The 11267-nt window shown below is 38.0% G+C and overlaps 1 protein-coding gene across 1 annotated transcript; it reads left to right on the top strand.

Moving 5' to 3' along the window:
* Positions 1-6: 6 nt before the first annotated feature.
* Positions 7-11016, top strand: nol4lb (nucleolar protein 4-like b). Its single transcript, XM_082146467.1, has 6 exons — positions 7-219; positions 1689-1868; positions 2062-2250; positions 3203-3322; positions 3452-3656; positions 5358-11016. The coding sequence occupies exons 1-6, from the start codon at positions 115-117 to the stop codon at positions 5573-5575; spliced, it is 1017 nt and encodes a 338-aa protein (XP_082002593.1). The 5' UTR covers positions 7-114; the 3' UTR covers positions 5576-11016.
* The last annotated feature ends 251 nt before the right edge of the window (positions 11017-11267 follow it).

Below are 11267 nucleotides of genomic sequence, written 5' to 3'. Positions count from 1 at the left end.
GGTACCGCAGCTCCACTCGACTTCAGCACGACTTCCTCATCCTCATCCTCAGAGGACCAGCAACCAGTCAACCTCAGCGACAGACTGAGCCAGGCCCTGCCCAGTGCTGCCGCCATGCTGGCGACCTTTAACCCCGAGCAAGCAGAAGAGTTGCGCAGAAAATACCCCAAATCCTCAGAGCTACGCCTTGACCGAGACATCAGGGACTTTAACAACAAGGTATTACATTCATCAAAACTTAATGCGAAAAAGAAGTGCTGCATGGGGTGTATAAAATCTCGGTGCTCTTTGGTTGTGGGATAGTATATCTCTGAAAACAAGAATTCCAAGGCACTCGAATATTAGTGAAAAAAGTTTAAAAAGCCTTTATTTCATTCCTGGCTTAAAAATTGGTGAGAAGTGCACCTACGCGTTGCGGCTACATGCCTTCATCACACACCCTGATGAAGGCATGTAGCCGCAACGCGTAGGTGCACTTCTCACCAATTTTTAAGCCAGGAATGAAATAAAGGCTTTTTAAACTTTTTTCACTAATATTCGAGTGCCTTGGAATTCTTGTTTTCAAAGGTATTACATTAATTTAGAACAAAAATTGGTAAATGTTAATAAGGGTTGTCACATTTCAGTAGTCGATACCAGTAGTAGTTAAATTTCACTGCTATCATTAGCATTTTATTCAGCGTTGACTTGGAACCAATGTACCTGACCTTTTTGACATCCTTAGTTGTTTATCGCGATCGCATATAAACTCTTATACACATTTGCGCACTTGTTACTAATGTGGCAGTCAAATAATGACTATGTCTTAAAAACAAAAAGCATGCTGAAAATTGTCCATCGAATATTATAGGTGGTATTTTTAAACGGACTGAATATTTTGGAAATTAAATCCTGAAGGTGAATATGGATTATTTAATTTTTAATAATGAAATTGTGCATGACATTTTTTCATTTGAAATATTCACAGCTTGTATATACAACCATGTTGAATTTCAGCCCCCAAAAATGCAAGCCCTGAAAATACAATGCATTAAAATGCAAGCACTGATGCAATGATTAAATTTTTTCAATTAGTGCAATTCAACATGCTTTTTTCTTTCAAAGACATTACTCATTATTTTACTTCCACACTGTAGACTTTTCCTTCACCCTTGTTCACAACAGATTGTTATTTGTTTTGAGCGTACAATGCGAGTTGAAACAACAGTCATAAAAGGCGCTTGATTAAACCTCATTCATTCAGTGAGCTAGCTACTGGCACAGCAGCATTTTTCATACAGACAGAAGCTGAGAGGTTTAAACAATCTGTTGAGCAAGGCTCCGGTCTGAATAGAAACTTTCATTACATTCCTGTTCTCCATGGTCAGCCTCAGTTGCTCCCTGTCTCATTTTTATTTGTATTGTCTTTGTAAAAAGAGAGTCCAAAACTATCTTTCAAATGAACGGATTCACAATCTGAAATGCAGTACAAGACGCTCGATACTGAGAACGTCTGAATAACATGGTCAGACCTTGAAGACATGTTTTCATCAGCCCAAGCGTCGTAGGTGGCCATGAATGGCCTCATTGGTAGATATCGTCTTTTTTTATGCATCTTTCAGTCCGTGTCCTCCTTAGAAAGCCTTTTCTGATCATGTATGCTCTTGCAGACACAAGACTTATATTGGTTTCTTTGTGTGTTTATATAGTCTCCTCAATACAGTTCAGGCAGCTATGATTCAATAAAAATGGAGATATGTGCTGAAGATCTGACTGTTGGTCGGTCTCAGGCGGCTGATGATGATGAAGATGACCATGATGACCACGACGATAGCGATAAGATCAATGATGTAGAAGGAGTGGATCCAGAGAGGTTGAAGGCCTTTAATGTGAGTATCAGAACATTCAGCTGATGATTTTCTACTGCATAAAAAGAACTGTACAATCTTGCAGTAAACCATGTGGTTTCTATTTGCAAGTTAAACTGCAGTTCCTCAATGCATGTGTGGTTTTCACTCATTCCTTACACTTCATTTAAGGAATTAGTTTGGCAAGCTGACCGATTTTTCTCTCTCCGTTTAGATGTTTGTACGTCTCTTTGTGGATGAGAATCTGGACCGTATGGTGCCAATCTCTAAACAGCCTAAAGAGAAGATCCAGGCCATTATTGAATCCTGCAGCCGCCAGTTCCCAGAGTTCCAGGAGCGTGCTCGCAAACGCATCCGCACCTACCTCAAATCCTGCCGCCGCATGAAGAAAAACGGCATGGAGGTACACACACTGCCACGTTCAGCTGCCACTTCTGTTTTTTGGTATGGTTAGATGACTTATATCGCTCCCTGGTGGCCAACACAGTACATTGCAGATACTGAGAAATACAGTTTTGTTTAGTGATGATGCAAAAATTCTAAATTAATATTCATTTGAATATAATTCAGTTAAAGTCCCTATTAAAATGTCTGGAGGTGTTTTTTATAGTTCAGATTACCATGTTAAAATTCAAAGAAATTTAACAGAGGAATTTCATTTGTCCAACACAAGTTTAGCTACAAAGCAGAAATAATTACATAATTAATTTAGACTAATTATGCAAATGTATTGCTTGATATAAAGATGTTTTTCATATTAGACAAATGTTTCTAAATTAAGTTCAAAACTGTCAACTATTAACAGATGTTTAATGTTTCTATACAGCAAGGTAACATGTCTTGACACAAAATTGTTTTCAGATATCTGTACAAAAATAAATAAATCTATTGTGTATACACTACTACTAATCAAAAGAATCCTGAAATGAATAAACCTTAAAAAACTGAAGATCTCAGTTTCCATAAAAATGTGAAGCAAAACAAAACAAATCAAAACAGTTTTAATATGGATAATAAGAAATGTTTCTTGCGCACCAAATCAGCCATTTAAAATGATTTCTGAAGGATTGTGTGACACTGAAGACTGGAAATTTAGCTTTGCCTTCACAAGAATAAATTACATTTTAAAATATATTCAAATAGAAAACAGCTAGTTCAAATTGTAATAAGATTTTATAATATTACTGTTTTTGCTGTGTTCATAAATACAGCCTTGGTTAGCATAAGAGACTTTTAAAAACATTTAAAAATCTTTCCTACCCCAAACGTTTGAACAGTAGTGTATAACATATTAAACATAAAAACTGACAATTCTGAGAAATAATATATTAAATATGCTGTGTGTGTGCTAGCAGACTCGACCCACGCCACCCCACCTGACTTCAGCCATGGCTGAAAACATTCTAGCAGCTGCTTGTGAGAGCGAATCACGCAAAGCTGCCAAAAGAATGCGCTTGGATGTCTACCAGGCACACGTAAGTATTGCTGTAGAAGTGTGTGTGATGCAGGTACTTGTGAACCTTGTAGATGTCTTAGTATCTTATTTTGTCTTTCTTTATTTTAAGACCAAGTTAGCCTGATATATCTGTCTCTTTCTCTCTCAGGAGGACCCAGTATCTCTAGAAAAGGCGGTCTCTCGTGAGCCGGTCTCTCTGACCCAGTCTGCATACTCCCTTGCTGCCTCAGCCTACTCCCAGGACCAGCTATACATCAACGGAGGCCTCAACTACAGTTACAGGGGTTACGGTGGACTGTGTGCCAGCATGCAACACCCTGTGTCCCTGACAACAGCTACCGCCCAGACCAATGGTGAGAGGAAGCTGGCAGCATCCTAAAATAAGTGATAACTGATTTAAAACTTCATTAATTCTTAATAAGACAATTGCCTTGTCTGTGAAAGATATATGCAATGCTGCTGTAAAATTTGACCTAATTTTATGATGCATAAATCAGTGGTTCTCAAGTGGTTTTTAAAACATACAATCAAGATGTACTGAAACTGATGTAACTGAAATCATATTTATTTTTCCCCTCAATAATAAGTTAGGGATAATCCACAGCTAGCTGTGCATTAAACTATTTTAATGCACGATGTGGAGGAAAAGAACTCCTCCGCGAAGTGCGTTCAAATTGTTTAATGAACGGCTAGCCGTGGATTATCCCGCTTATACCATGACAGCTATTATTGATGTTTGCAGCGTAATATTTGACCGGAATGGTAAAAATGGCGGTTATTTTTCTTCAGTTATGACTCGTTAGATCTAGCATTCTGCCTGCTTTGAATCATACACAGAGATAAAGTAGTGTGATAAGATTGCATTTATTTTAATTAATTAATTGTTGCATTAATGTGAATTCATCATCGAAAAAGAGAGAGACTAGAAAGAGAGAGAGAGAGAGAGAGAGAGAGATGCGTGTGTGAATTACCTGAATCTGTTCAGTGTCTCTCTCTATTAACAATAAAGCTGTGAGTTTAATTACTTCAAACCCAGTGATGTTACCCTCTCTTTGCTGAGAAATATATAATGTAGCGATTCAAAGAAGCAAGAGTTTTATTTATATAGCTCCTTTCAACAAGCCCAAGGTCGCTTAGCAAAGGTTCAGTATTCAGTAAAAGATTCAGTAGCAAATGTTTCTGTGTGTGTGCACCACGATCTCCAAGTGACGTGTGTGTGTGTGTGTGTGTGCTTCAATGAAAACTGTGCATTATTATACAGTACAACTGTGATTAAACTGACATGGAACTACCTGTGCATTAAACGGTTTTACCTTCCAGCCAATAAGAATCAAGTATTCAGACAGACCACGGTATAATTGTCTTTATTGAAGAACATACAGCTCTTGAAACTTCTGAAATCACAAAATGAATTATGGTTAATTAATTTAACTATATTGACACTACCAGTTTCTATTAACAATATATTAATAATATATTATTGCAATTTCTATATGTTTAATGTATATATAATCAGTACAAACAAAAACTGCTGTAAAATGTGGAGACCAGCTGTAATTAAACTTTAAATTTAAACTTAAATTATTTTTTTTAAATTTCTAAATTATTATAAAATTATAAACTGACGCTGTGGTTATAAAAGAGTATTGAAAGTTTGAAAGAGTAATTTTGAATTATTTATTAATAATGTTATTAATGTTCATGAATCGGGCTGCATGTTTTGCACTGCATGTTTTTATTCAGTAAACCAGTTTAAAAGAGTATTTGTTTCTCAGATTGTTTTACACTGGTGATGCAGTATGTGATTGCATGCAGCACACAAGGGTGTGCCATTATTTTTCAGTACACAATAATTTTGGACTGACTTCATTTCCTTTAGGACTGTAGATTAGAGGAGAGTAAAAGATCAATCCTGGGATTTTAAGAATTGATATTGAGGTCATTCAAATGCAGTTAGAGATTAATCATAAAATCAATATCTTATCCTCCCCTAAGAGCTGCTAAGTCTGTGTTCTGATTATGTTCATAATTATATTTTTACTCTCTCCGTTTAGGGCCTACTGATCTCAGTATGAAGTCTCTGGCATCGAATTCGTCCTCGTCAAGCTCTAGTAGTCTCGGCAGGAACGGAGGAGGGGGCGGGGCTTCAGCTCAGCTCAGCCATACAGAGGTAGCGGCAGTGCGTCAGCTGATCGCGGGATACCGTGAGTCTGCGGCCTTCCTGCTACGATCGGCAGATGAGCTGGAGAACCTCATACTACAACAGAACTGAACCGGTCTTCAACGCTCTCTCTGTCTACATACATCTCTCGTCCCTCTGGACCACATAACTGGCTGTGTCCCTCACATGATCATCATCATTGTCAGAGGTTTTCCAGTCACCAAGGAAAACCATCTGGCTCTTAAAAATGTTAGAAGAGAGAGAAAACACAGCTTCATCAAGCTTTTGTTTTCATATAGCTTCAGTGAGAACGACCTACGGATGAAGAGGACAAACGTGGAGATGGATCTCTGAAGGACACTGCAGTGCTGAGGCGGACGGTTCGATGTGTCCTCCGCATACTGCTCCTGCATTTCATGCCTTCTCCACGACCTCCCTCCGTTCATTCTGCCTTCATGCCCCTCTGAAAGCCATTGATTTCTGATTTTCTTTGTTTTTAGCTACTTCAAAGGAGGAATTACGGCACGCCAATCCTCCAGACAGCACTAACTAAATGAAGACACTTTTGATTTGGGGGTGTAATGGAAAAAAAGAAGAGAAAAAGAGCAAGAAGAAAACTAAGAGACCTTTGTATTTGCTGTAAATAAGCACTCGCTGTGTTCTGAAGCACTTTTCCATTCGTTCTGACCTCTGAATCATTAATTTATGCATTTAGATATGCAGGTGGAAGCTCACCTGGAAATACCTCAGCCTGTCTGTCCTCTCTCTCTCTCTCTCTCTCTCTCTCTCTCTCTCCCAGCGTCCCCCTCTGTATGTGGGAGAAGAAAATTATCACCTGTCCATCCTCCACTTCACGGTCCACTTATTTGGGCATCGAAAGTGGAGAGTGGGAGTGAATTTGTTTCTGTAATTGAAGTGCAGATTTTCTTTTCCAAATCCTTCAAATGTGTTGTATATATTCTGATCCATTTCAAGGTATTGATCGCAAAAAATACACTGGACTTGTTTTGGGACTGGACCCTTCCTGATGCATTTAAACCCTTCGGTTTCACAGTGACTTTGTGTCCTCCGTACGTGTCACCTCCTGTTCTCCTCTTCTTTATGTGTCCTTCCATTTCTCCTGTACGTCCTCTCCTCCTCCAGCTTATTATTCTACTTTGGAGGGAGATGGAGAGGAAGGATCCGGGATGGAAGCTGTTAGTCTTTTATCTGTTGACTTTTCTTAATGGCCATTAATCCACTCTGCTGCTATGGACTCCAACGTAACGCCACAGACCTGAAACCTCAAGCCTCCCAAACACAACCACAGCACCTCAAGGTGAAAAAACAAGGCAAAAAAAAACCCCAGAAATGAAAGCCAAATCCAGAAGAAAGATAAAAAAAAACCCTGCAGTTTTGCATTCTGGTCGAGAGTGTTTGATTTGATACTGAGGGCTGCTTGTGTTTGCTTTTGTTTGATTTGTTCTAAAAGCACGGTGTGTGCTTAAATCTCAAGATCAACTGGGATCAAATCATTGGCACAAGAGCTTGGCGCACACACACACACACACACACACAAACACGCATACGACACGAACAGACATGCTAAAGGGTCTTTAGAGAACTGAATATCCAGCAGGAGAGGTTCAAAAATGTGTAGTTAGCGAGGTTGATTTGGTTAGGGACTGACTGACAGTAGTGTCACTGTAATTTGCTCCATTTTGCACACAGAGGCACTGCTAATCTATGATTGAGGAGCTCTGCGGCTCCGTGATGCACTGCTAGTGGGGGATGGAGAAAGAAAATCGCAATGCAGAAGATAATCAAACGCATTTCTGGCCCTAAAGGAGACAGACTAATACAGAGAGGCTACCATGAACCCCTGCTGAGGAGCCTTCAGAATCTTTACATACTTGATCACATGACTAGGACCTACATATGATTGAAAGCCATGATGATGAGTGAGTGTGACTAGAGACTACACTGCTCTCTTAAGACATTTGTGTGCAATTTTTACACCCCTGTTCAAAACGCAACAGTACAAATATAGAAGTAATGATTTCTTCTTATTGTACTATATTTATGGTAGACCTTCACAGTCCAACCTCCTACTGCAATATTGATTTGTTAATTAGAATATTGCTATAGATGTGAAGATATGCAGAATTGTCAGCGTGAGGCCTCTCCTCACTGTGCGTGGCTCACGGTGTGATCGTTCTATTTAACCTTACTCTCATCGTAAAGGGTCCTTGACCTCTTGTCATCTCTGACTGCCTTCACTATTTCTTTTTACTTCATTCCTGGAAAGAACGTGATAAGGACATATTTTAAAGAATCCATTTTGCTTCACTCACAGATAAAAATAAATAGAATAAGACTACATTGTGACATTATTTTAATGTCAATCAAGCACATTTTCCACCCAAATTCTCATTACCTTAATGCATCCTAAGATTTCTTTTTTTTTAATGATATGGTGTTAAATCACGTCATTTATAATTTCAATTATATAAAAAAAAATCATTTATTACAGTATAAAAAGTTACAAAAAGAATACTGTAATACATTTTTTTATTAAATTGACAAATAAAAAGGGAGTACAAATATTACTAAGATTTTTTAAATACTTTATAATTTCAATAAAGCAGAATAAGTTACATATGTAAAAAAAAAAAGAGTGCATTATGCTAATGAGAATTGTGGAGAAATATGCTTAAAGGAATAGTTCACTTCAAAAGGAAAATTCTGTCATTTACTCAACCTCAAGTTGTTTCAAACCTGTCAGAATTTCTTTATTCTGCTGAACACAAAGGAAGATATTTTGAAAAATGTCGGACTCTGTAACCAAACAGTTGATGGACCCCATTGACTTCCATAGTAGGAAAAATAAATACTATGGAAGTCAATGTGGCCCATCAATAGTTTGGTTACCGACATTCTTCAAAATATCTTTCTTTGTGTTCCGCAGAATAAAGAAATTCTGACAGGTTTGAAACAACTTGAGGTTTGAGTAAATGACAGAATTTGAAGTGAACTATTCCTTAAGATTGATAAAGATTGTTCTAACAATAGTTTTAATTGTCACAAAACACAATTTCTTATTTTATTATTTCGATTTTTGAAGTGAAATTTAACCAGACATGTTTCTCACAAATTTGACCTGCACATTCTAGGGTGTTGTTTTAGGGAATCCTCATGGTCAAATGTGCTGTTTCTGTTCATCTCTCTCTTCTTGTCTCTGTCATTCTTGTCATGTCCGCTGTAGACACACAGATGGTGAGAGGTCAGGTAATAGCTGCTGTCTCGATCATCTGTCTTTCTCTCGTTGAGGTCTGATATGGGTCCCACTGCCGTCAAACGTCAAACGTTGCTGATTATACGCCAACCTCACATGCTCTTCTGTGGATTTATAAAAACATACCATGGAAATGGGGCTGCTAACCGCATCTGTGTGGAGAAGCCGAAAAAAGCGAAGCGTTCATCTGTTCGTATGGTGTTTCTTCTCTCTAGTTCACTCAAGGACAGCAACTGAAAAACAAACTGTAAAACGAGGCAAACGACAATCGTAAAAAAAAAAAAAAGAGGTGTAACTAGTTCACGGTTTTGTTTCCATGCTCTGTGTCCTGTGTGTGGTTGTACAGCGCCGTGTGTCCCGGGAGAGTGAGGGGTATTTTAGCCATAATCAGAGCATCTCTCACTCTCAGATCCAAGTTCTCATGCTAGCCGCTGAGGACTCGTAGTGGCCCACTGTCGAAAACCTTTTTATCTGATTCCTATTTTTTTTATAATTATCTCGATTACTATTATTTTGTAATTCTTTTTGTATCGCAAGTGGTCTTTTCAGAACTGTTTTGTACCGACATCACATGTGAAGTTTGTCCTGTATGCCTATACATTCCAAACAAGGATGTCAACATGCCAAGCAGCCAGCCAAACCACGGTCACATCGGATTGCAGATACACACACCGAGGGCAAATTCAATCCTACGCCGCACAGGCTTTAAAGTTGAAGTAATAGACATTAGCAACAGTATTAGTTATGTTGACAGCCTGATGCCTGATTCCTCCCGAAGAACGATTATCTCAGTACTGTATGACCAAGTTTTCTGATTAGTTACTGCGTCGTGCCTTCAAAGGGGCCTAACAGAACTGATTGTCATGTATGTCCCTGTATTAACAGTGTATTAGAAAACACATTCAGCTCTCCGGATTTGCTGTCATATGGTACTTCAGAACCTCTTCAAGGGTTTTTTTTTTTTTTTATCAGCACCGCAATCTACTGTGATATTATGTAAGTAAACAGCCCACCTGTCATTTGTTAAAGGCATCACTCACTAACACACGGATGGTCCTATACGGGTTCAAGGCTTTGCATTCAGGTGTGACGCTGGTTATGGTTGCTGCTAAACTACACACAAAAAAAATGCTCTGGTTTGATCAGATGTATAGCTCTGAAAAAAAAAAAAAGAAAGAAATGAAAAGAACTTGACTTTTATTTTTCTAGCACAGTGGTGTACAGCTGCATTCAAATTCATGTGGTTCCCAGTTTTAGTCTGTTCTCTTTAATAATTTGTTGGTGTTTTGGATCTTTTCCATCCCGTCTCGGTTTCCTCCTGATTTCTCCTGTATAAGGTGCTGCTGATGTCGGCTCTGGTTTTGATATGTACCTAATACCAATGTGAAACTGTCTATTTCCTTCTCATTTTGGACTCAGTGGAGGTGTGATGTTTACATGTACAGATTTTTGAGATTTTCTCCCTTTTTTGGTTGTTTTAATTTTTTATTTTTTATTTTTAAATCAAATGCTTTCCCCTTCTTCTTTTCAGGCATTGTTTCATTTGATCATCTTTAGTGAAGGGAAATGGGACTTGCAGCAATTTCCATGCATTTACAGTAAGACAAAGTGTTTTTGTCTGGGAGACCCCCATCACTGACCCCAATCACTTTCTCTAACTGCTGTCAACCGATACACAAAATGAAGAAGGCTTGTTGTAAATGAATCTTTTCCTCTGGCCATTAGGGACAACACATCCGGCTGTTCCTTAATGATTAAAAGCCATTATCGCACCCTTCGTCGGGTGTAGACGTCGTCAAGTATTACAGTACAAGAACAGCAGAGTGAAAACCTCAGGTAAATGATTGCTGTTTTATAGTTGAAAAAGAAGTCTTATCGGCGACCCATTTCCCACTTTAATACCATAATATATATTAAATAAATCTTTTTTTATATTTATTGTGTTAAATATATATAACAGTGAATACTTTTTTCAGTACATGTGGCTAAATATTTTAATTCTTTAGAAAGTGTTGATACATACATATGTGAAGAAAATGAAAGATTGAGTGAAAATGAAAAAAAAAAATCAATTTCTGTTGTTTAATGCAAAACAGCATGGGTGGCTCCTAACATATCACTTTCATTAATGAAAACCAATGATTTGAGATAAAGCTTTCTCCAGTGGGATGTCACTGCTAAAATGTCACTGACATGACATTGTGACTTTTTTTTTCCTCCCAAGCTGTACATCACAAAGCTAAATATACTAATAAAACAGTGTGCTATATATCAATCATCCAGTAGCTGTATTTCTTTTCTTCACCCTAAGGACATTTTTTGATTCGGCATCAATGCATTTGTCTGCGTTTGTCTGTGGGTCAGGTTTTTCTAACCAAGTAAAAACTGAAACTGCTTAAATTGGTCCTCATAATGAGAACGCTCCCCCATCATCCAAGACAATATTTGAATACTAAGCAATTTCCTCTGGTGCTTAGATGTCAGTTTGTTTGTGCATCTTGATTGTTAGCGGTTATTAGTATTTTTATT

Source organism: Leuciscus leuciscus, assembly GCF_965113295.1.
Source record: "Leuciscus leuciscus genome assembly, chromosome: 18".
In the NCBI taxonomy this organism is placed as follows: domain Eukaryota; kingdom Metazoa; phylum Chordata; class Actinopteri; order Cypriniformes; family Leuciscidae; genus Leuciscus; species Leuciscus leuciscus.
The sequence above is the reverse complement of the archived record's forward strand: the minus strand, read 5'-3'. Positions and strand labels throughout refer to the sequence as shown.

What these genes read in the sequence shown, in the direction of transcription:
- nol4lb (XM_082146467.1), top strand. Translation starts at nt 115, where the DNA reads ATGCTGGCGACCTTTAACCCCGAGCAAGCAGAAGAGTTGCGCAGAAAA. An exon ending in TGAAGAAAAACGGCATGGAG is followed by an intron (nt 2,251 to 3,202) that starts GTACACACACTG and finishes GTGTGCTAGCAG; the next exon opens with ACTCGACCCACGCCACCCCA. An exon ending in TGGATGTCTACCAGGCACAC is followed by an intron (nt 3,323 to 3,451) that starts GTAAGTATTGCT and finishes TTTCTCTCTCAG; the next exon opens with GAGGACCCAGTATCTCTAGA.